The sequence below is a fragment of the Cyclopterus lumpus genome, chromosome 4 (genome assembly GCF_009769545.1).
Source record: "Cyclopterus lumpus isolate fCycLum1 chromosome 4, fCycLum1.pri, whole genome shotgun sequence".
Classification (NCBI taxonomy): Eukaryota; Metazoa; Chordata; class Actinopteri; order Perciformes; family Cyclopteridae; genus Cyclopterus; species Cyclopterus lumpus.
The window spans coordinates 17,201,965-17,228,537 of record NC_046969.1 but is presented as its reverse complement, the minus strand read 5'-3'; the positions used below and the strand labels follow the sequence as shown (position 1 = coordinate 17,228,537).

The window sequence follows — 26,573 nt, the reverse complement described above, 5'->3', positions numbered from 1 at the left end:
ACACAGTATGTTGTATGGTTTCATGCTCTTTGACTACAGAGTGGTGTTCCTGTTAAAATACTTAATGACACTGTTTATACGGGCTATAAATCATACCCAGAGATGACACATAGTGATGGCAGTTGTTGAATGAAAGTGACCACAACACAAAACAATACAAAATAAAGACACCTTTTTAACATTTACTTTTAGTTTTGAACAGCAGCCTCCTCTGGAAGATTGTCCAGTGATTGTTTAACCCTTCCACCTCATCTTCTGCTCGCCCCGTGTGGACGATCCTTCTCTTTACACTACGTTAGTGGCTCTGACCGTCTAATAATGACGCAGGTGGGTTTACATTGGAGTTAGAGGTAGGCTGTTGGCATTCATACTCTGGCAAATGTTGCCGTTTGCCTGTTTGTTAAAAAGGCTTAGACACTGTTTCACCTCAGCTGTTGCTGTCTGTAAAGATGCCAGTGCTGGCTTGGTGACCAGCATAATGATCTGCTTTCTAGAGTGCTCCTTCTCCTCCATGCAGTGCCAGATTCACTGGAACTAACTGTACAACGTAATCACAGAATGAGAACACGTTAATGAGATCTTATATTGTCTTTGTTGCATGTTCTCTTGCAAATCTTTAATTTTTAATCTGATCATTCAGCATAGTGTTTCCGGACTCAGTTTCATCTGAAATGCTTTTGCAGACTTCGGACTTATGGCAGTGATTTAGAGTTAAAACCATAGATATGTCAAGTAATGGTTTTATGCAAAAAATAACATATATCGCAATACGATAAATTAGGAACACTTGGTAGCTACTAAACAAATATATACCTTGCTTAATCGGACCCCAGCAGTGCCCAGGAGGTAAACTGGCATCTTTCCAGCTACCAGTTCACACTCTGTTCTTGGTCCTTGAACCAGTGGCTTTTTGTTTCCCAAGCAGAGCCCCACAGACAGAGCTACGACCGCCACCAAAGTCCCAGTGAAACGGAAGGTAGGGCAAGAGTTTGAGTGTCAATTCAAACATGTGGATGGAAGGTGTAGGGAGAGTCATGACTGAATGGCAAGTTTCTTCCATTGGGATTGGTACATTTCAGGAAAATAGAGGTAGGAATGTCAGAATTATTTGTGGAGCAGTTTAAGCCCTGCCCATTTACTACCTTTGTGCTCCGACCCATTCACTTTCAACAGAAAGTTAAAAAAAAAAAAAAATCTATGTCCCAGACATGGGACATAGATTTTACTCACATTTCACTCATAGACATGTCCTATGAGTGAGCGCATCCCAAACCCAGTCTTGACCTGTCCCTCTGACTTCACTTCCCTCGCTCTCCTTGGTGCACTGCCAAGCCTGACCTGCCACTTGGGCGCTGAGTGTTGTGGGTAAACTGTTCGGCAGCAGAATGCCCAACCAGGCACATACAGCACTGATGAAAGGAATCACCTCACCACACACACACACACACACACACACACACACACACACACACTTCGAAGCACAAACAAATGAGGTAGAGGAGTGTACTAGAATAATGATCAGTCCATTTAGAAAAGAAAAAAAAACATTAAAGTGGGGCATTAATCAGAGATATTCAAAATGTCTTCATTTATAAAATCTTTCTTGATCTTTTTGTTACTTCAAAGTCTCCTTGGGCACCTTTCCCACAGTTAAACTTCTGCAAATCTTGTTCTCACCTCAATAAAACATCATACTCTCATAAAACCAAAGCATGTTGACCCACTTTTTACATTTCGTCTGTCATTTATTCATCTGTCATTGACAACTGCTGGGAAACTCTTCAGCTGTCATCATAGATTGAGGACTATGATGACAGCTATGATGTGCGAGTGCATACGCACGTGAGAGAGAGAGAGAGAGAGAGAGAGAGAGAGAGAGAGAGAGAGAGAGAGAGAGAGAGAGAGAGAGAGAGAGAGAGAGAGAGAGAGAGAGAGAGAGAGAGAGAGAGAGAGAGAGAGAGAGAGAGAGAGAGAGAGAGAGAGAGAGAGAGAGAGAGAGAGAGAGAGAGAGAGAGAGAGAGAGAGAGAGAGAGAGAGAGAGAGAGAGAGAGAGAGAGAGAGAGAGAGAGAGAGAGAGAGAGAGAGAGAGAGAGAGAGAGAGAGAGAGAGAGAGAGAGAGAGAGAGAGAGAGAGAGAGATTAGGAGGACCTGAGCACAGATGGCTCTGGGAGGCAGATGTCCCTGCTGAGCTGTTCAGGGTAGTTCCTGCCAGCTCAGAAACGGTAACAGAAGTACACAGAGCAAATAGGCTACCTCAGAACGGGTGGCTAGATTTGGGAAAGCAGATGCTAAAAAATGCGTTCCATGCTCAGAAATGTCACTGGTACCACTACATCGCAGGAAAACAGCAACCCTCTGAAGAATTGTGTGAGATCCTCCAAAACATGCAAAGAGGGGAAACAACATTTGGGATGCAATTGTCTTGATTGAAGCCTTGCCTGTGTCTTTTGAGCAATTCAGCATTTCCTTAAAACACCCAGCACTCGTGTCTTAAAAAAAAAGAAAGAAGCTTCAGCAGCACTACGCAAAGGACGTTTAGGCATTACGGCTTCTTACGGGACTTCAAATATACTAAGTAGAGCATTAAGGATGTCCCAGTGGTCTGGGTTTATAAGCCCTGCACGTAATACTGGTTGTAATAATGAAATATTTCTTCAGTTGTGTCAGAGCACTGAAGTCATGCATAAGGCCAGCTGGTCTTTCTAATCTGACAAGCTTTCACTCTCACATCTGATTCACATGCTACTGTGATGTGGTCTACTCCTTCTACATCACAGGTTGTTGTGATTGACTATTTTTCTTCAACTCCAGTTTCTTACCATGCTTGGTGTTGGCATCTCTTGCCTTGCGCTTTCTGTTGGCTTTCTGTCCTTCTGTCCAGACCGTGATCCTATCTAGAAGATGACCTAGATGCCATCTCGGGCTTTGGGCTATTGGCTTATTTAGTTTAATTTTTTTTAACATTTTACAGGCCAAAGGATTAATTGGTTAATATCTAGAAAATAATCACTGGAGTCTTTGATTAATGGCCCCAGACATGCAGGAGAGAAAAATCAATAATAAGTTATTTGGTGTACTGTTTTCTGTCCACACACTATACCATATTTGAAATGAAATGAAGCATAATTAAAAGGCTCCCAAGGCCCCGGCAATATTACACACCACACTCCATATGTGCTTGTCTGGGGTTTGTCAACCACCCACTGCTTCCCTTAGTTTGATCTCTGGGTCTTTAATACAAAGCAGAAATATGCTATATTTATATTACATTTTAGCTGACGCTTTTATCCAAAGCGACTTTCAATCATGTTACATTCATACACCGTAGACACAGCTCCAGGGAGCAATTCATGGTCTTGCTCAAGGACACATCGACTAGGCCGGGGATTGAACCGCCAAGCCCCTGATTGAAAGACGGACCGACTAACCACTGACCCACAGTCACCCTTATTATCTTCTCCATCCCAGTTATTGTCTATAATCTCCCTCCACTCTTTCCATTGGAGAGGAATTAGACCAAGATGCATTCATGATGAATGTCAAATGCCAGTCGCATGGCTCACAATTGGTTCATTAATAAGAAATGGCAAAAACGTGCTTCTCTGAATGCCCATTCTTTTGGTGGACATCAGTTGAGTTTCAAACATGACCCAAATGTGCCTCTTCGTGAGACATGTTTTATAACTTTCCTAAAATGATTTGCTGAATTGTCAGTCCCTCTTCAAGTTGGAACCACAGGGAGGTGGCAGTGTACAGTGTCAAACCACCATTTATGAAGGACAAGTTAATTTGATTTGGTAGATGCATTGTTGGCGGTCTCTGCATCCACAAGTAATTACAGTCTCTTGACAAATACCTTAAGGGACAAAGCTGTGTGCTATTTAGTGAGCTATTCTATAGTCCTTTTCCATATTAGTGATACATGCAGGCAATACCCAATCACAGAGCTCTCCACCAGGAGTCCTCAAGGCTGTGTGACAAGTAAAGGTTAACATCCTGTTAATCGCAGGTGTAAAGGCCTTGCTATATTTTCAATAACGGATCTCTGTTAACACTTCAAGATAGTGTTGGCCTCAGGAAATGATGAAATGTAGTATTTTTATTGAAAGAGTGATGATCGGAAAATAAATAGTAAATGGCCATTGATGCTTCTTCCTTGCTCTACTGGGATGCAACAGATCAGAAAAAACTCACAATCCATGATCGTATCACGCTTTTGAGTCATGGATCGGATCAACACAAAAAAGGCAGCAAATATAATTTTTTGAGATGCCCCAATCACATTTCTTTGCCACAAATACTGATTGCCGATTGTCAATGAGCCATATCGGCTGATACACATTGTCTTGCTGTGAAAACAACACAACGGATTAAGTCCAGTCTTTTACACCATTATCGGACATTGAGTCCATCGTGGATCACATCACTAAATTCACTCTTACTCTGGAGCAGAGAAACTGAGGGCCATATTACAGTTAAAACATTTTTAAGTGCATTTCTGAAATGAGAAGAGCTTGCTAAAATCAAGTGGATTGTGTTATTCAAGAAATCCCACTGTTCCATCACAGGATGCTCGGAGAAATCTAGAATAACTGCAGTGATTTAAAATGGGTTTTCAGCCTGTAGCATATTTCAGTTTCATGAAAGGAATACATACTCTTTCATCTCCTAAGTGGTTATCACGGTGAGTCATTGCTACAGAAAGTTCAAATGAGAATTGTTTACCAGTAAATATGTTCAGGACGTGTTTTCCGGTCCTTTGTTTGGATCTGTTTTAATATGCTGAATCTTAATAGTTATCCTAATGTAATGGTTGTGATTCAATCTGAGTTTGTGGTCCAATAGTGTGTTCACAGAAGTGCAATCTAACTGTCTTGGGAATATGTTTGTTTGAACAGGTAATGGTGCAGTCGACTGTTGGATCTGTGCTTTGTCGAGCTGGATTTTGAATGTGACATTTAGCAGTAGCTGGGTGTGCAGTGGACTCATTTTGATGTAAATGTATAACACAGAGCTCATTCACATATTTATAAGGGGGGATTGTCTGGGGTTGAAAAATGCTCGCCTATTATGCCTCAACAAAGGCTTCTGTTCATCCTCTCCGAATTCCAGCTTTCAACTTTGTATTCAACCCCTAATTTGTGACCCCCATTCTGCTTCATTCACTGGAAGTTGAATTCATTCAGTCAATAGCAATTGACAAAAAAGTATCAATAATATGAATTAATCCAGAGATTACTTGTGTAGAGTTTTGACCGATTTTATGAAAATGAATTAGAAAGACTGGTGTTGACTCATAATCACATTTGAAATATGTGAGAGGAGGAAGCAGGGGAAAAGCATCTCACTTTTGGTCACACATGAGAGAGGACTTTTTCCTCGTTGCATATCGTGAATGGCTTTGACTCAGCTGCTTGCACGCATGTGAAACGAGACAAAACCAAAAGCCATTCAAGCATTGGTCTCTTCTTTTGGATGCACTGGCAGAAGAGACGGGCAGGTGCACCCTAATGTCACCCAAAGCTGGCGGGGACATGGTGAAGCTGTACAGGGTTTGTTTTAATCACAGTTGTGGTACAACTTGGGGGCATTGGTTTTATATGCGGTCAGGGGTCTGGCAATGTCTCGCTGCTCCCTCAGTCAAAGGTTTCATCTCAGTGTCATTTCAGACAAAAATGTGACTGAAATGAAAAGAAAACATTTAGAATAGATCAACTTCTAAGTCTCCACACCTTGAGGTGAGATTGTGGAGTTTCTATCAGCTTTGAGACAGTTTGTATACTGTTCTCTGTGTCTGTGATGTTAGGTGTTGGTTTCAGCATTGGATCTGTGTGGATTATAGCTGGTAGGCTTCAAATGTGTCCCTCCGGCCACAGTCGACAGGATTATTTTAGGGATTAAGAGCCTGGTGCTCTGTACCTTGGTTGCACAGCACTACAGTATGTCCTCATTCTCCCTCATTCCCTCAACACCCCCCAATCTCTAAAATACCCAACCTACAGTAACTAAACACAAAGCTGCATCTATGGTTGAGGGAAAAGGTAGCACCACTGCTGCGCCCCAAAACATTATTTGGGTTAGGAATGATGGACAATGCTGGAAGACAAAAACATTTATTCCTCACAATTAAGCAGATAGTTGCCAGCTAGTGTTCTGTCAATCCCTTTGTACAAAATGTACCCAGAGCCCTATTTGCATCATGCAAGCGCACCAGCATCAGCAAAGTCGTAGGTGTTGCAGTGCACGGCCTGTGAAGGCGTCTCTGAGAGCACCTTCTATTTTGGCTCAGTAGTGCAAAGTGCAAAAAGGTTGATGGTGAATACAACTAAATCTTACTATCTCTCCTTTCATCACTCATGGAAGACCTGAGCCAATGACAGCGACGCATGATCACAGTAGCTCAATACATGAGGAATGAGCTATTTCTGTCTGTGTTGTTGACATCGGGGGGCATTTCTCAAATCAGCTTATCAACATATTTGTTCTGCTGCTTTCAGATAGCTGCAGGGATTCACTTGCTTGTTGCACCGCCATATTATGGTCCTTAATGTATTGTAATTAGGATTTTTTTGCCCAGTACTAAGATTACCAAGAAGTTTTTTTGTTGTTGTTATGATTCAAGTATTTTCCATGGTAAGTTATTGTCTATTAGTTGATTAATCAATTGTTTAACATTAAATTTATTTGCATTCATTTTCAGAATAAATGAATTTATTCTGAAAATTTAATTTTTAAGCAAAAGTAATTTTAAAATAATTTAAAAGTAATTTTTAAGCAAAAATGCAAACAAATAAAATACACTGGTTTCAGCTTCTTAAATGTGAAGATATGTTGTTTTGTTTTCTTTGACAGCTAATTGATTGTCACTGTTTTTTGGACAGTTGGTCAAAACAAGCAGTTTGAAAGCTTGGGCTTTGGGAAATTGGGATTGGCTAATGACAAATAATGTATCAAGAAAGTAATTGGAAGACTAATTCATAATGAAAAATGAGTTAGATGCAGCCAAACATAATACCTTTTGAAGATGAAACACATGCTCTTATTTCCAACATTCCTGGAATTCTTTAATGTGACTAATAAAGCAAAAGTAGCATAGCAATCACAGCTAAAGAGACCTGGGATTTCCACACACTGATCACACCTTGCCACCTTTCACTAGTGCTTCATCATCCAGCCAGTCAGTGTGAAATGCATTTTCTCATTTGAGGATTCGTTGGACAGTTGAGCTCTGTTGAGGGCACTGAGGCGTTGTAAAGGTTGTGGAGCTTACAGTTCAAGTAGAGTCATTACAGCACCTCTCTCTTTATGTGTGAAACTGCTAAAATGGAGGGAAACATCCGTCCCCACGTTGAAAGGCTTTTCCTCTTACATCTTTATGGCCGTATCACAGCCTTTCATTATACTCTTCAATACCCTTATTTCATTCATGCCAGTTAAGTGGGTGCCGCCATTAACAGAAACACAAAAGCATTGTCTTGAAGCAGATGTTCCACTACAATACAATGATGCTGTGCACCGCTCATTTTCTGACGTACTCCAGTTCAACACTGACTGGAAAATGAAATATTCCAGGTGGTCTTCTCAGGGGCTGCAGCTTGATTCGTACTTCAGTGATTAAGTGTCATTCAACATGCCGCAGGACAGAAATGACACAGGGCTGACTGTTTTGATAGAGTTGAGTGTCAAGTATTGTTTTTTCTGAACGATCACAGATGTGAGACAAGCTGTGATTCGAAGCGGGATATTTTTAGATTTGTCCTCTTTTTTTTTTACCTCCTTATAATGTATTACCAAGCCATCTTGTGCTGTTCTCATCTTCCTTCTTAATAACATTAAACTATTACCTTCTTTCAATTTATGCAATGTTTCATCTCATTGTGAGCCCGCTTTCTTCTTATGCAGAAATGTCAGCAGGGCTTGGCCTTTGGTTGCTATAGTAACAATGAACTCTTGTCGCACCCTGTCATCTTGTGCATCTTGTGCATCTTGTTCTGTCAACTGACACTTTGTACTGCAGAATAAATTGTCCTTTGGTATGCTTAATATGCCAATTAAATGTAGCTGTAATCTACTTTTTCATTCAAAGCGACCTAATGATATGCCCAGTTAAAGCTGCACCGATCAATAATATTATTAATAATGGATTAAGAATTCATGTAGTGTGAAATTGGTCGCTTATAGTGACAAACTCAGAATATTATTAACCAACTGTGCACTCAGCTCTCTTGTCTACGGTCCAGCTCCATTGTTTTGGTGTTAGGGTCTGCAACGTTATTGGTTTGGTTCAGTGTCACTGTTCTATCAACCCTTTGGCTTTTTGGGGCCTAATTCTGCTCCATGTCTGCTTGATTTATAACAATTTTATAAAAAAGAAAACCGAACAGTTATGGCTGCTTTGTTCTAAATGAAGTCTGGTTGCAGGTTTTGTTTAAACACATTTGCCAAAATGCCAACAATAGAAAGGGAAAAAATTTAAAATAACATAAAAACTAAGAATAAATCTCTTCTAATGTATTTATTCGGGGAAAATAGGTACAGCTTTACAGCTGCACTTACACAGGGTCTACTGTTTAAACATCCTGTGTGGTTATTATATAACTGTTACATAACAACAAATCTCAGACTACAGAGGGAATCATCCAGAAGTGATATAGACAAAAACTGCTGAATATGACTACACTGTAAAACGTTGCTATATCTTTGCAAGACGAGATCTGGGGAGTTATTACCAGAAATAGTATTTACAGGAGAGGAATCTAGCAAAACAATTTTCTAAAGCAAATAATAATCAGGGTCAGAATGATGCTCCAGTGTTTGGCGAAACAGATTACAATCTCCTTCTCTTACCAGCTGCCACACTGTAATTAATGGTTTGTCATCATTTTCTATTCATGTCAGGTGCTCAAACACCAGTTCATCACATTTTTGCACACTGTGCCTAATCACTGGGGTTTGAATTGAACTGTAATGTGTGAGCCAAAATATAAAAAAAGAAGCTTGTAAAAAGCCTGGTTCCTCTGCAGTCAATCGTCAGAAGCTGGGATAAATAAAAGTATCAATTAGTGCATGTTTTAGTCAAAGCTGCTTCAGACTAGATGCTCTGAGGTCTGTGGAATAATTACCTCAGCTTTGTATAAACCATGGGAAGTCTGTGTCCTGGTGGGCTCCTACAGAAAAGGGGCTTGATGAAAGCAAAGCCCATCTTCGGTGTTAGTGTTGTGCTGCTCCGCCTGATTGAGGGGACGAACAAGGGAAATGTGGCAGAAGAAAGACCGAGCTGAGAAAATGACTTTGCTGGGGTTTCAAGCTTCTACTCAAGGTTTTAGCACATGATTAGCATGTTTGTAATGTTTTTTTCTTCTTCTTCATAGTATATTTCAACAATGTATTTGGGATGGAAGGAAAGATGAATACTAAATATGTTTTCATCTTAAAGAAATTGGAAAAACAAGACAAACCTACTAAAACCAACTACTTAAAATATCATAAAAAGACAAGAAATGTCATTACTAAAATCCTTGCCTTACTCTGGTATCAAGCAGGATATGTTCCGGCTTACGTTTATCTGTGAATATGACAAGGAGGTAAACAGTCCAAGCTAAACTTCCCTGGTGATGACACTCCTCCTCATCCAGTCAAATCAAGCAATATGAACACTTATTTTGAGGGTAACAAAGGTTTCTTTGTGGTAATCTGCATACACAAGTAAACCAGTATTGAATCTCTAGTGTTTGGTGATTTCAGGCATATCAAGTTGACATAACTCATATCAATTCAATTCAATTGCAGTCCAATTTATTTGTAAAGCCTAATATCACAATTCACAAATGTCCCTCAGAGGGATTTACCATTTGAAAGCTGTACCATGTTATTGGGATATCTCAGGAACGCCTGAATCTCTTCAAATTCGGCACACATTTCCACTCAAGGTGGTGGTTAAAGGTCACTGGGACCTTAGAAAACAGGGTTTTGCCCAAACCCAATGATTCAATTTGTGATAATGTTAACAAATGTTAGGCTGCAATTATAAAGTGATGACATCTTGATTTGAGGCATACAACCGCAAGGCCATAATTCTTCTTTATCACTGCTTTGCACTAACATCAGCCCATACTTTTCCACACAGGGTTGTCAAACTCATGCCAGACGTGTGCGTTCCAATATTGTTCCTGTTCCTATAAGATTGCAGCAACAAAGGAATCAGCCACAGTAAACAACAATGCCTGAGACAATGTGCTAATGTAAAAATGTCCTGTTTTGACACAGCTTTGTGAGGTGGTGTATAGATACAGGCATCTGTACCACTCCTTGGTGTGAGATTACAAAGACAGTGAGATAATAATAATAGTTTCGGGAAGGAGAGTGCACAGACACCAACAGTGATAAGAAAACAAAAAAGAAAGGGAAAGAATATCAAGGATGGATTCATCTAGATGAAGGAAAATGCCAGAAGCTTAATGTTGTCCGGGCGAAGTGTCCTTCGGCCATACGTCTGCTATGCCGACTTAGTTGATCCTAAATCTAATCTTGGCAGCTGTAGCTGTGGTCGGCAGGATATGAAACCATATATATGCTGCAGGAGTGGCCTTTTGATAATTTTACAAGCTGTAGTAACCAGTCACCAATGAAGTACACTCTAACTGACAGCAGACCACAGCTTCTGATCTCTTTTGAACTTTTTTTTTTAACAGCCACCTTTCAAGCCGGCATGGAGTGAATATTTGATTCTGAAAACACAATTATAGAATGAGCAAACAGATAAATCAATAGCTGCTACAAGAAAGACATTTTTTTATGGTTACCCTGGTACACACGGATATAATGATGAAAGCCCAGCAAGTTGTTGACATCAGTGGCTGAGCAGAAGTGCATTGTGCATCAATGTTTAAGCCTTAAGTCGGTCCCACAAAAGTGTCTTGAATTATTAGTCACTGAAGGCTGGTTCGCTGAGGTAGGTAGCGAGCCGCGATGCTCTTTGAAGCTGTTTCTGTCAAAGGCAGAGAAGGCTTTTAAAATTAGCTTTATTTATGTTATTTTGATACATTTCTGCAAAGGCCAAGTTTCAATAATCATGAGAGATCAATTTGTACTTGACTTTTTGTTGTCAAAAACCAAACCAAACAGTAGAGCTATGAAGTTTGCCTTGAGGCTCCTTCAGTGAATCTTGCCTGAGGCCCACGGCTCAGGTGGTCAACGGGCTAACTAACCGACGGGTCAGCGTGGAATTTCCAGAGGACCTAGACTTCTCTCTTGTGTTGTTTTTGTTACTAGCCATACTCCATTGTTTGGCATTTATTTATTTACAATGCCTGGACTAGACCATTTTCCTATACCCATTTACCTGTCAGACATTTACTTGGCATTGCGGTTAAAGAGCTTTGTGGTAAATGCCAAACTGATTTCCTTGGTGGCTTTACTACTGGTGCTGGAAGTCTCCATGGCATGTTGACAACAGCTAAAGGGACACACTTGATGGCCTCTTTTCCTACTCATTATTACAGTATTTGTCACATAATAGAGTGTGTTTTCAGTGCTGGAATGATGGTAATTAAAACAAGTGCCTTTTGACTATGATGACTCCACCATCGTCATGTCTTATTTAGTGGCTTTTTCTGTGCAGTAAGCTTTCAAAAGTAAATTGTATTGAACTGGGTAATGGTCACACAGGAATCAGACACGGATCCTAGTATGCAGCCTTTTTAGACCCATGGATGTTTGATTTGTGGCTCTTACCTTCCATTGAAGATCACATTAAAAAGCTTTGTGCAGTTATAAAAAAAAAACTGCTACTATTCATACCATGTATTTACAGTAAATCTACAGGATCCTATACTGTATTTAATTTATTTACACCTCTTGTTTGACTTATGCTCTCTTTTTCTCCGCCCGAGACACTGTATGAGTAGTTTTCAGTGGCCACTCTACTTACGGTACAGGACACCTTTTAACAGACTGAATGTATTCTAAGTCATAGGTCAACTGTGTTTTTACTCAGTTACGTAACTTCAGAACCAAGCTTTTCACAGCTCTGAAAGGTGAACATCCCCATTACTAGAACATGACATAGTGAAGTGGAGCTAAGTTGTTTATATTCTCTGGAATCTCTGTTAATGTTGAAGACTGAAACACTTAATGTCAATATGCATCTCCAGTGTTGTGAAACCAATATTGTGGGTCAACTTACTCCAAATGAAGTGCTTCAAAATAGATCGATGTTTGCTAAACCAGACCTTTGACTTTTCAATGACAGGAATACCATAACTAAATGTCTTTTCCCATTTAGACGATGCGTCAACAACAGAGGAGCCATACATATGCACAACTATTACTCATGGCGCTGGTTATTTTAGTTTTGAGTCAAATCCAGTCTTACAAGCTTTAACGGGTTGAGTCACACTCAGGTGCTGTCTTTTACGACTCACTTTCTGGCTCATTACACATTTGTGCCTATAACTGAAATGGGATACTTTATTTGGTCCATATGCTCTCTGGTCTTGCATTAAGAAATCTATATAATTTACGAAGACACAACCATGTGCTAAAAGCAATAATTGCCTGCCAGAGACAGTGAGATTACTTATTGCAAGAGAGGTAATGGCAATATCTCGAATGGGTGAAAGAGTATTCAGCCATCAAACCAGACAAATGTTAAAAACATCGACCTTATTTGTTTCTTTATTTCAGAATCTGACAACAAGTAATTATCCTGATCTGACTGAAGTGTCTCTTGTCACTGTAGGTGCTACCTATTGGATGGGATCTCGAAAGGAGCCTGGCTGAACCGCTCAAGCATCATTTTCGCAGGGAACGACAAGTGGTCCGTGGACCCCCGTGTCTCCATTGTGTCCAGCGTTGGAGATAAACACGAGTACAGCCTTCAGATACAGAAAGTGGATGTATCCGACGACGGCCAGTACACATGCTCCATTCAGAGTGAGCGCAACCCACGGCCAAAGCTCCTCAACCTCATTGTAAAAGGTGCGTATTCAGTAGTCTGTGTTGTTCTGTACAGACACTTGTCTGTATGTATTTAGTTGTTTGCACCTGCATATATATGTGGCATACTCTTTATGGGCTGGTGCACCATTTAGATTATTTTTTTTCTGATTTCTGTCCTTTGTAACATTGTTACTTATTACACAGATCATTTAGGTAACAGACATTTTCCATAGTGCCTCTAACAATGTCTAGTGGATCCATGTTCCTAATGGCCACATGTGTATCTGGAACCATCAGTCATTCTCTTATGAGTAAGAACAAGAGCACAAGCTATTTTTGCATGAAATATTAAAACAAAATCTTTTCAGCAGAGAACTTTCTTCTCTGGAGGCAAACTGACATTGCAAGGTACATTTTGTGCCCGTGGGCAATGCAACACAAAGGATAAGCTCTAGACTGTGTAGCTTTAATTAAGCTTACTTGGGTTTTGTCACAGCAGGTAACAAATACGATGTGAATCTTAAGAATTTTAATTTAGTTTTTGATATGCTGTGTGTGTCATTGCTTTAGTGTTTAAAGCTTTAAATTTCAGCTTTCAACATAATAGGAGTTACATTGAGCACTAAGTGGCGGTTCAAATTGAGCTTCATCTTGTGAATCTCTGTGTTTAACAACGTCAATAGGTGTATTTGTGTTTTACGGGACATTAAGAAAGCTGGCACAGAGAGCTAATTGACGGCAGCATCCTAATTGTTGGGTAATAGGGTGGCAGCTGAGTTTGTATGCTGATACCTCAGACTGTCCATTAGCAGCAAGGAAACAGCCTCACTGGAAATCCACCTTACGAGCACCTTATTTTCTATTTCTTTAACAGGCCGATGCAAAGGTTTACAGCGTTCATGGCCCACTCGGCTCTGCACATGTTTGGGCCGGGTTATTAATGATGTTGAGAGACAAACTGTTGAATAAAAAACAGACCTTTTTACATTCCGTTTTAAATTTATGGATTTATTTCACAACATGGTGTGATGACCTGCTTTCACTGCCCACTGTTAACGCCCGTGTTGTATCCCTGATCACTTACCAGATGCATTACAAGTGCAAACCAAAGCATTCTCATTCTGTTCAAGCCGTGTTTAGGATTTCAAAGGAACATACTGTTGGAATCTGCATACTTTCACACAGACGGCATAGTATTAATAGAAAAGTTAAGGGTCAGACTAACTGCTTGTAGAAGTGTGAGCTGTGTGATATCTGAAATGTGCAAGTGGAAAAAACTCTCCAGCTGGTATTGCAGTTATAACATATGGCGTGAGCTTACGAAAATAATTTTAGGAGTGTGAATATGCAGTTTGTTTTGTTTGGTCTAAAACATCATTTTAATCGTGTTTGTTTTGTCTTTATCGGCGCTGCTCTGCAACAAAAACACTCGAGAAGAAACGAATGGTCACATCAATTCACAAACAACGGGGACAGCGTTTTGGTAAACGGTCATCCTGAGGTGTCAACCGGGGGTGAACACAATAGTCAAAACAAATCATGATAGTATGATGATTTCTCACGTGTTCACACCTGTTAGGAAGACATCAACAAATAGGACACTACGAGCAATGACCCTGAAAGCAGTGGGCCCTCTGCTCATTTTGTTATTCCATATTTTCTAAGCTGCTGGCTATCATGTGTCAACATCCAACTTCTTGCACTGTACTGAGTGGGAGTTGGGTGGTGCTGTGGTTTAGTGTGGACATGCCCAATTACCTTTCAAATCACTGTGTTTGTTTATGTTGTTGTTGATTAAACTGGTCAGGACATAGATGATGATGAGAGTGCATCCCTCTTCTCTCCCCTTGGTGAGTGGAGGTTAACGAGCCTGTTCCATCATAAGAAGGTCACAGGATTAGTCTGTAATTTGGAAGTATCCTTCACGAAGACGCTGAAAGTTTCCTCGCTCTCTTACGGTTTGTTGATGTAGATGCACATTATCTCAATGCCTAAAATCAGCACATGTCAACTTGTCAGAGCACCACGGCCTTTCCAGTTACAGTGGCTGTCTCATTGCTGGAAGGTCGCAGGGGGCAATCTCTTCAACTGCCAACGTGTCCATCAAAAGCCTTTTGTCTTGTTAAAGTTCCCTCAAGCAGGCGACCCTTCCTTTTCCACTGCACCTTTTTATTTCTCTAGTTTTTCTGCACTTTTTTTGTAGGGCAGCCATTTGAAACATTGAATGGACAAAGTAACATAAGATTGTATCACGTTTAACAAAGATAAATCACAGAGAATCTCTCTAAAAAAAAGTTAAATAAAACACTGGTATCATATCAGCACTTGGCAACAACGGATGGCCTTAGTTTATGGAACAGGAGAGAAAAACATATCCCCAGATATTAGTTTTTACCATGAAGCTAGGATTGCACCCTATTTTTTCCCTTGATAACCATAGGTGCTGCATCCCAAAAGAGTGAGTGAGTGAGTGAGTGAGTGAGTGAGTGAGTGAGTGAGTGAGTGAGTGAGTGAGTGAGTGAGTGAGTGAGTGAGTGAGTGAGTGAGTGAGTGAGTGTGTGTGTGTGTGTGTGTGTGTGTGTGTGTGTGTGTGTGTGTGTGTGTGTGTGTGAGAGACACTGTACATTTAAAGAGGTACTGCACACTTAAGCATATTGTAAACTAAATGACATGTATACTGAGATGGAAGAGAGCGTTAACATTGACATTTCCTACATCATTAAAAAAAATATATCTTCGAGCAGTCTTAATCGTATTTATCTGATTAATCAATCCCAAAGCTGATAGCTTTCTATGGTGGCTCAGCATTAGTAGTTTAAATGAGATGAGGTGTATAATAAGCTGCTTAGAGTGAGTAGGAAGTTAAACAGGTCATAATTCAATCTATATATTTTATATTGCTGTAAAAAACCTCTCTTTCATTTATTTACCTTTCGCCAACATTTTCATTTGAGATTACATTTTAACACATCGTGATAACGGTATAATGTACCAATTTTACTCAATGCAATCTCTGTTAACTTTTAGTTGCGTTATTAAACTGCCCAAACACAGAGTTTACTTGCCCCCTGCACATATGTATAAAGCTTTACAAATGCACATTTATTTGGGGGGCAGTGAAATGGCCACCTTTGGGTCCTGAGGACTGTCTACATTGAAACCCCATCAACATCACCGTCCGGCTACATAATGCCCCATCTGTGTCCACTGTAACTTATTGTGCTCCAGCTGTCATCATTGCCTCATTGTCCATCTGTTAAAACAGTGGACCTCTTTCCTAATGTACATTCCTGAGAATGAGTGGAGTGTGGATAGGCTGAGTTACAATGGATGACATTCACACTGACGGTGAGCAGAGGTAATGTCACTTTCCCTCTGCTTCAGAGTCATTTTAGGGGTGCGCCGAGCCTCTCAATATACGTGTGATGAACTGCAGTCAGCTGCTTGGCAGGCAGTAATGGTCACTACAGGACCATCGTGTTTTTGTAGATGTTTCCTTTCTGAAGTACATTCGGTAATGGGAATCTTACCAGGGGTGTTTTGGGTCATGGCAGCGCCTCACCACTGGCCATATGGCCACAATCAAACTGAAGCTAATGTGCCAGCTGTCCAATACGTTTCGCGATGCTCAGAATTCCTGATGGATGTGACCTAGTGGTTGAAATTTGGCAACGGGTTGACCTACCAATTGTTGCACTGCGGTTCACAAATGTGTTGTTAATTCAGTCAGAGGTGTCACTTCTACTCTTTATATTCCAAAGAAATGGGTTCAATAAAGCTGAGAAAGAACACTTTGTTTTGTAACACCTAACCAGCAGCATACTTAAAGCTTCATAACACAAATACAATCAAGAGTCTGGAACCCAGAATAATAATTGGACAGTGATACAGGAAAAGAAAAATATCATAAAGTGACAACAACAAAAAGAGATGAAGTCACTGAGATGAGGACTAGGGAATACAACAGTAGGAAAAGAAAGTTGAACTTAGTTTTATATGCTTGGTTACTTTTATTGTTGACGGTGTTATGCTTGTGTTATCTACTCTGGAGTTATCAGGCAAATGTGTCGCCAGCTATTGAGACAGAGCTGTGATTCAGAGTGTGAGCTGCAGGCAGTCGAAATACCGATGACTCACGCCAGCTGATGAATGCCTGTGGTTACATCTCTGGGAGGGTTCTCAAGGTAGTTAAAAATGTGCTTCATTATATTGCCAGCCACTCTTGTTTCTTTATTCATGTATGGAGCCACAAATCTGTGCTGTTGTGTCACCTTTATAACGTCAAACCATATTGTGCTTTTGTTTATTTGCTCTGTGTGTCTCTGTGAATCATTACCTGTCACTGTACGATACTTGTGTACACATGCCCACTCATGGAGAACAGAGGGACTTCTTTACAGATGAGAGATGTAGCAAGGGAGCAGCTCTGTCATGTTGCAGAGGCTTCTGGGAGCATGCTATTTTTTCATGTGCTGAAAGGAAAGGGGGGTAAAAATCAGGACAATTTAATCTGGGCTTTTCAGTCCAAGCATACAACATTTATTAATGCTGTCATACGAATGTTACAGTTGAAGTAAAATGATTTCATGGCATTGGATTTTTGGCACTTTTGCTTTGCTAGACAGTGCACCATGAGGAGCAACACAGAAAATGGGAGCAAGAAGGGATTACTGTGTATGTATATGTATGGAAATATGCAATGGTCTCAACCCATATCCGGTGCATGATAGGGTCTAGGACTGCAACTAACGATTATTTTAATAATCGATTAATCTGTCGATTATTTGTTCGATTAATCGATGAATCGGATAAAAAAAACAAAAAACCAAAAAGCATTAATTTCCAACCCTTTATTCAACAGAACTGTGCCAGAAAATGCACATCTAACGCCCTGGTGTTTGGGTTTATAACATCACCCGTAGGCTCACACAACTCGGGGAGTTTCACCGACTCCATCTTGATAACTTCCGCTTCCAGCGCTGCCGGAGCAGCAGCAGCATGCAGGCGGGCAGGGAGGGGGTGTGGCTTGTCTCCGTAAAAACAGCCGTTCACCACGGGGAAAATAACCATTAGTTCTCGCAGAACGTTACGGGTCTCTCCGATGGTCTTTGCGCTACCGGCTTTTTTTTTGTTGCTCCGCTCCCAACTCAACTTTAAAAAAAAAAATGTTATACTCAAACATCTCCGAGTCTTATTGGGTGGCATAATAATCGCGTGACACAACGAATTGATAATGCAATTCGTTCCCAACTATTTTAATAATCGATTTTAATCGATTTTATCGATTTGTTGTTGCAGCCCTAATAGGGTCCTTGACCAGCTCATCCTCCGAGCAATTATGCTGACATGTAGATCTATGTCAGCCGTGCTGGAGGGCTTTTTTTTCCTGTTCTGTCATGTCATTGCCAATACATATATTTCATGCAACATCTTTTTTAACTGATGATGGAGATGGAAATATACTTAGCACATTGCTTCATAATTCCCTTAATTAATTTCAGATCAGGGCTGACTCTAAAACCGAGAAACTTAAAGTTGTTTTTATTAATCTTGCTCAGCCACTGTTGACTGACAATGGGGAAATGGACATTCATTTTGCCACTGCAACCACAAATATTTCTTTCTCATCACATCCCATGGGGTTTTCTCTTCACTTTACTAGAGTTTTACAGCGGCAGGAGTTTGTAGTTATCGTCACACTTCTTAACACATGAGTCGCATGCTGCTGCATTAGTGGCAGGAGGTTAGAGATGACTGTGCCTGCACACTCATCTCTCCGAATCATTTAATCTCTGCGTGACATTTATCCCCCTCAGAGACGTTGTGTCACTTCAACAAATTAGACGTTTGCATTTGTGCCTCCCCCCGCATAGCTTCACATGAGAAGTGAGAAAAGATATACACAATATTTTTGCTCTTCATTCTTGTTCTAAATAGAAAATAATCTGAAGCTTCATATGATGGGTGGAAAAAATGTAATCCATTTAATAAATTAAGTGAGAGTAAGTATGATACATCAGCAGATACAAAGAAAGGGAATTTAAATGTTCTCTCCAGTGATGTAAAGATATGCTCAACTCATATTTCACATAATACATAAATATAGCAAAAACTGTAGAATGATTTGGGGAGTGAAAATGTTTATCACACAGGACAGCTGGAGATCATTTGTGCCTAAATGGGTCTCTCTGGTAATCTCAGCTCAAAGCAATAATCATCAGAGCCATCGGGGTCTGCTGAATTACTAAAAGGGTCCATATCTTGCACCAGGTATATTTGGCAGAGGTACCTGCTGAGCAGTTAAACCCTTCCTTTAAATACTTGACTTAACAAGATTAAGCTAAGTGGGTTCTGCCTCGTGGCCATGCACTGATCACTGAGTAAAACTGATATCAGTGACATCACAGACGGCCCGATGAACTGTGACCATGACAGACTCCTGGTCCACATCAGCCCAGCTCTTTTCCACTGGTTTTACCACTCTACTGCACCCCCGATCTTCATCTGCATATCTTCATCTTCACCATGCTTACACTGACCTATTTTCAGTGTATAGTCCTGACCATTATCTGATGTAGGATACAGAGGAATGAGAGATCACTATCGTCTACACATCCCATGACTACCCTCCTCCTTTGCAGCCATTCTTTTTCCTCCCTCTCTGTTAATTAAGATTGTAGATGTGATAATGTATTAAATATGCACAGCACCTCTCATCTAAGAATATCTTGTCACAGGGAGGAGGGGGAAAGAGGCATGCTTCCCTTCAGCAGTGACTGCTTAAATGGGTAGTGGTAATGTGTTGCAAGCTTTCATCACTGAAAACTGTAGGCCTGGATGCTGAGCTGAAAAATTCACTCAGAGAAATCTTGCTGACATATTGTAGTCCGAATCCAGTTTTATGAATAAAAAGTGCATGTTACCAGCATGCCTTACCACTAAACTATCGAAAGGAACAGCAGTATATCTGTTAAGGATTTTATGTAAGACTTTATAGATGCCTCAGAGGGATGTCGCACTTCATAGAGTTAACATTTAAAAAAGAAAAGTGAGACATAATCCTGTATCTGATGAAAATGCTTTCGACATTAATATGGATCAGTGAAAACTGTGAGCCCACGCCCATGGAGTGAGTCAGTGTGGGAAGAGTGTTTCTCAGCAAGAAGTGAAATGGAGGGTTAAACCTCCAGGTCGTCGCTCTCTTTGATGTCAGCACAGAGATAGAGTATGATCACAGAGTACGGCATAATACGACCCAGCAAATCTCTGTTTATTCTAAATATCTCTTATTAACTGCTGGGTGCATTAAAAAATTATACAAATGTTCTCATGATCTCAGTCGGAAAGTGCAACCCTGTCAACTAAACCATAACACGGGTCTCTGAATGAACCCAGAGAGTTAACACCCTCTCAATGACACCCTCATGTACTGTTGTGGATTCCTTTTGAGGATGAGCTACATCAATAATATAAAGTGTAAGCATAATTGCAACCCAGCGCTACATTTCTCTTTATTCAATTAAAAATAGATTGCACTGTGTGAGCATATTGGTTAAACAATTTCCCATTTAAACTTGATGTTGAGTGGCTTAAACAGTTTAGTGTTACATCAGTCTACTATATTTCATTGAAATGCAGTGGAACATTTTGTCAATAGTCTCTGTGATTCACCCAAAGATGAAACTGGATGCTGCGCTTAAACCTGCAATTTACTATAATAGCCTATAAGTGTTATAAGAAATGCACAACTGAAGAAGTCAATCTTCTCAATGAGAAGCCACTTTAGGGACAAGGATCCTTCGACAGGTGTGCAGACTTTATTTCCTAACAGATATGTAAAGTGGTTATTGTAGTTCAGTTTTGGGCTTAATCCCCTTTGTTAATCCCCATTCGCAATAGATTTACATGTACAGTATAATAGGTCTTATAGAGTAATTTGTTAAGCAGTGTGGATAGGATGACACAAATGTTATAGTCCTTAAACATTTGGACAATATTTAAGAGCAATTGTATAGTACAAACTAAAAATTCTTCATCCCTTCGTTCTTTCCTCATAGGGCTGCACAATTAAATACATTTTATCGAAATTGCAATATGGCCGAATGCAATTTTCAATTTGCAAGAGGTGCCATATTTGTGAAATCTGAATATATATATATATATATATATATATATATATATATATATATATATATATATATATATATATATATATATATATATATATATATATATATATATATATATATATATATATATATACACAAAACATGTCAAAATACTACTACTTCTTTTTGTTGTGCTGCACTAGTCAGGTGGTCCTCAGAGGACTATCTGAGGAGCCGTCATTGGAAACTGTTTGGAAAAGGACAGGCACTTTCAAAACATTCTTGGCAGGTGATTGGATGAACCTATCAATCACACTCTTGGCAAACGAAAAGGACACATTGTTGTTTTGAACAAACACCCGCTTCTCTATGACGTGCCGCTAGATGACCCGGCCGTGCTCCGTCTCACCAGCGCAGAACTTGAAGCTTGAGAGGATGGATTCTCGTGACATCATGAGAATCCAGCTTCAGTAAAAAAGTAAAGATGTCCTGGCCTTCACATCGTACTCTACAGACTTGGGAAAACAGCTTTGTTTGGTACGGATCTTCATAATAATAACAACATGTTTTTCTACAATTTGTTTTTCAAGAAAAATGTTAATAATAACGTGTATTCCCTCTAGTTTCATACATTTCCCAAATCACACAATTGCAAGATCAGTCAAAAATATTTGAACGGGACACTATTCCAATTATTTGTTAAAATATATGCCTAAACTGGCATTACAGCTACATTTAAATATCTGGTTTAATTGGTAAGTTTTCACTGTAAATATTAGTGAGTAGTCTAGAGATAATGATTTTTAGGTTATGGAGCCTTTCCCTAGTTTTGATCGATATACTGAAGTATTTGTACAAATGAACACTTGGTTGGTATCAAAGTAAAGAAACATTTATAGGCTGTTGCAAAAGTACCTAATGGCTGTATGGTGTTGTAAGTGCTGGTCGAAGAGGCGAGTGAATCACTGTTACTGTCCCAAGCTGGAATAACTGTGTATCAAGAGACTCGGTGGAATAATAATGTGTTAAAACAACACGCCCTGCCATGAATATTGCAGGGAAAGTGTAGAGAGAATATGAGTGTGTCTAAAGGAACAGATTTGCCTTCATGACCCCTGACATTTAGTTAGCCACTAATCATTGTTGTGTGTGTACGTGTGTGTGTGTGTTTGGTTGTGTGGTTGTGAATCTGTATCATAGCGCCTGTAAATCTCTTTCCTCTATTATGTGTTTGCGTGTGCTTCTTCATGCACTTGTGGGTAGGTGATTGTGTGTTTGTGCGCTCGCACTCATGTGAGTCCTCATCATGGAAATGGGTGATATTAGCCATGGCTAATTAAAATGAGTGAGGACAAAGGTCAGCCACTCAGCTCTCACGTCTCTCTTCTCTAGAGAGGGAATAGATACAACATGAGTGCAGAGTAACTCAGGCATTTTTCTTTGGGCACTTGGATTAGTCTTTCTAGGTGACACAGCTTAACATAAAGCTAGACGCTTACACTGTCACTGCTGCACATTTACTCAACCACATGTCCTTTAACCAGCGTCAGAGTTGTCTCAGATTCAGAGGGATCCAGTAGGGAAAGCTTCATTGCTTTCTGCATCATGAAGTTGGACCTATTTTCCTCACAGTAAATTGCTGATGTTTTAACTCTTTGTACTTTGAGATGCATGTTTACAATTGTACATCAAAACGAGCTTCAGATTACAGTACCGGTAATAGGGGTTGTGCAAAGACTTACTTCCAGAATAATGTCCTGGAAACTGCCATTCTAATTATGCCTCCTTTTCCAACTTATTCTCCACACGACTGTGCTTATGGATAACATTTGATTAATGGGCAGAACATGTTCATCTCTGTTTTCACTCACTGCAGTATATATTAAGTGAAACACAGCAAGTTGTCATGGTGCAGTTTTATAATTGTGATGATAAGCCAAGTAAATACAACAATGGGCCATATTACATTCCAGGTGTCAGCATGCACAGATGTCTGATAAATAAAATAAAAGCTTACCAGAAGCATAAAAGTTAGGGCATGAATTTAATTTCCACAGCGTATTTTCCATTGTTACAACAACATAGTCATACCATACTAGCCAGATAATCACACTAGATTGCCATTGTATTGTTATTTAATTATTCAGCCTGAAATATTGTTTATGTTCTAATTGTTTTGATTCGCTCAAATACAGTAAGAGTAGTAATAGTAGATGTGGGCAGACATATTTAGAACCAGGCCACTACTCACCATGCTTGCTTCCATGCATGCAACTGTTGATAATCAAATGTTCTTATGTTTTACCTTAAATGCAAGGTAAAGCAATTTTAATTTCAAAATGTCAATATTTGCTGTTTATTTAACAATAATGAAAACAAAATATGTATATTTAGGTTTTAGACTGTTGGCCAGACACAACTCAGACTCTGGGAAACTTAAGTTACACTTTTTTCTTGCATGTTCCTTTTTTGTCCAACTGATTAACCAATCAATCAATCATGAACATAATGACTCGTTGCAGTTGTAGTCCTGTAATATTAGTCCTGATTGCTTGCTTTCATCAGTATCTTATTCAGTGATATGATGGTTCTAAAGATATCTCTATCCGTACACTATATAATCTTCCTTGTCGCAGTCTAGTTTTACAGGTAGGCCGATGTTAATTAAAGGGATTGTGGGTGTTAGTTTCGATAATCAGACAGCTGAAATCTGAATTGAAAAGCATGAAGGAGAAGGTGAGTGGACATGAGCTATAGCTTTCTTTAGCCCCTCTTCTTTTGTAAATGGTGGTGTGTTATCCATAGAAAATTTAATAACCTGTATTTACTTTCTGAGTATTTTTTATTGAATTCTGGACATGCAGGTCACTCTGGGAAACGCCATAGAAGATGAAACAATCAAACTGAGTGTGTGAAAACACTCAACATCTTTATCAATCAGTGGTGTTAGGCCATGGCTTTTCTGGTGCTTAACAGTTGGTTCTCAGAGGTGTAAATCACAACAAAGAAATAGGTTCTCTCACTTCAGTTTGGACCTCTCTGCAATGTTTATCATACAATACCACCTTCATCAACAGGGTAGCTGTGAAACAAATTTGCTGGGGGTGACACATTGGCAGGCATCTCAGGGATACGCTGGCCATAATTGGGCAGATAAATATCACGGGCTGCGCTCCCTGGCCCTACAGCACTGTTGCATAAATCACCCTGAATGCGGACTGACCACCAGCAGTGAGGTGCTGCCCGCCTGTCTCATCCCTGAAATTCATCTGGTGCCCAAAGTGCAATTAAAGAGCAGTGAGAGAGCTCCATCGGTTGTCTTTCTTGACTTGTAGCTGTATTAGGGTGCAGTAGCAGAAGCCCTCCCGCTTTGTTCGAGAATTCAATGGTCGGCTTTATTTATAGAGTGGCAGAGGGCATATTATCAAAGACACAAAAACCAGGCAAAGCAGATAAGGGACCTTTTTGTTTATAATGATCACTGACGTTCTGTATGAACATCATTGTTAGGACAATCAGGGTTCTAGTCTGAAGTAACACCGTAAACAGGCAAAGGACAGACATCTGTATCCTGCAAACTACAAGCTCAGGGTTTTTAATGATGAGGAATTTATTGAATAGTCATGACTTTGGCCTTTCCAAAGCTCTCAGTGGGAATGAATTTCCCCATATCAGCTAGATGTTGTTTGGTCCAAATCTTTTCCTCCCAGCCCCAGGGGCAGATCATGAAAAAAAAGCAGTCGATAGTTGTGGGTGTGCACAGGTGCACATAACGCACACAGACTTGCACACACCCTCTGAGAATCACTAATCCTCTTCAGCACTTGAACCTTGAATTGTTTGGCATTCAGTGCTATTCATCATGGACTTATACGACTCACCAATGAATGAAATAAAACAAGACAGAGAGAGATATAGGAAGAGAGAGTTTGACAAACAATCAGACACTACCATTTCCAGGTAATAGCTTTGTTATTACAAATGGATGAAAAAAGACAGGGAATTGCATATTACTGCGATGGTAACGGCTCCTCGAGAAAACCCAAACTCTGATATTTCAAAAAACACTCGTAACTATCAAGGGCACTTTGAGAAGTATGACAGTTGACAGTTTGTGTGCCGCAAAAAAGGTTTTCAATAAAACAACATGCAAATGAAGTTTGCGTTATATGCGTATGATCATTGTATACACCACGTGATGAATTAGGTATAATGTAGATCAAAATGTCCTTGATCTGGTGTGGTTGGACCATTTGAAATTGATCTTGAATTTTGACCCGTAATTTTGATAGATGATGACGATACTAACAGTGTTGCCAAATGCCTTTTGTACGGCAAACTGATGAGCAAAGAGCCAGTAAACAGCCAATATAAAGCTTCGCTGAGCCACTCTCCTGCCCTATGACTGGGTGAATGTGCGTCTCTTAGCAGCCAACTGCTCGCTCCCCGTTAATCACAACCCGGGTTCTAAAGTTTGAACTTTGACCTTTAGCGCTGTATCAAGGCTCACTGTGTCCTCACAGATCATCTGTTTCACACACACAGAAACACAGACACACTGAGACACGCTGAGAGCTGAGATGTACGGAGGATCACCCATAGCAACAGTCGTTTGGTCACCAGCTGATATTTCGTTGTTGGAAAGCAGCTTGCCCTCTGACAGTCTGTGTTTTACAATACACTATTTGAAATGAGCCTTGTGCATGGCAGCGCCAATCAAAGACTTTGTTGCCACACAGCTAATTGAAAAAACAGTAATCATCCTTATAAACAAAAGCCGAGTGGCCCATGCTGGGCAACTTTGTTTATCATAAGCAAGATGCTGAGGCTGAAAGACACTGATTAGCATGAATAAATTAGAAACTATTTCAATGAGTGGGTGATAGCTTATCTTTGAATTACATGCCCAGTGCAGCTCTCCCATTGAAGATTAATTGCCTCTCACAAGGTATTTCGAAAAGTTCATTTTCATCAATTGATTTCCTTTAATTCATGAATCTCCCAGAAGTGCATGAAATTGGTAACAAGCTCTCCATAATCACGCTTTCTGCATCGTTAACTTCATTGGCAATTACTCATCATATGTATCGGTTGTGACATTTGCGGAAGCATGTTATTTTTGCACCATTAGGTCATGACAGGAATATTATCATAAACTAATGGTTAATTACAAGTTGAACAGAAATGGTGTTCCTAGTTTCCCTGGATTTCTGCAAGGAGCTTGTTTCCAGCATGCTTAATGGTGAGACATTCTATTTTTTTCTATTGTTCAGCCCGATCAACTCACTAACTGCCAATACAATGACTTACATGTTATTATTATGGTGACCAGTACATACGCATACAACATGAAACAACTGACAACAGAAGCTGTTGCAACAAATTACCAAGAACTTGGACATGGTGAGAACTGTTTCACTACGGCCCCCTTATTTGTTACTAAACATGGTGACGCATAGTTGGAGGCAGAACAATTCACTGCACATGTTAGATAAAGCTGTCTTACAAGTGTTGTTGTCTTTTTAT

General features: G+C 39.9%; 1 protein-coding gene across 1 annotated transcript in view; it reads left to right on the top strand.

The window, feature by feature from the left end:
• negr1 (neuronal growth regulator 1) overlaps positions 1-26,573 on the top strand; it is a 129,487-nt gene that overhangs the window by 27,927 nt on the left and 74,987 nt on the right. Inside the window, exon 2 of the mRNA XM_034531037.1 lies at positions 12,740-12,978. Within this exon, the coding sequence (XP_034386928.1) occupies positions 12,740-12,978 (239 nt within the window). The remainder of the gene's footprint in view (positions 1-12,739; positions 12,979-26,573) is intronic.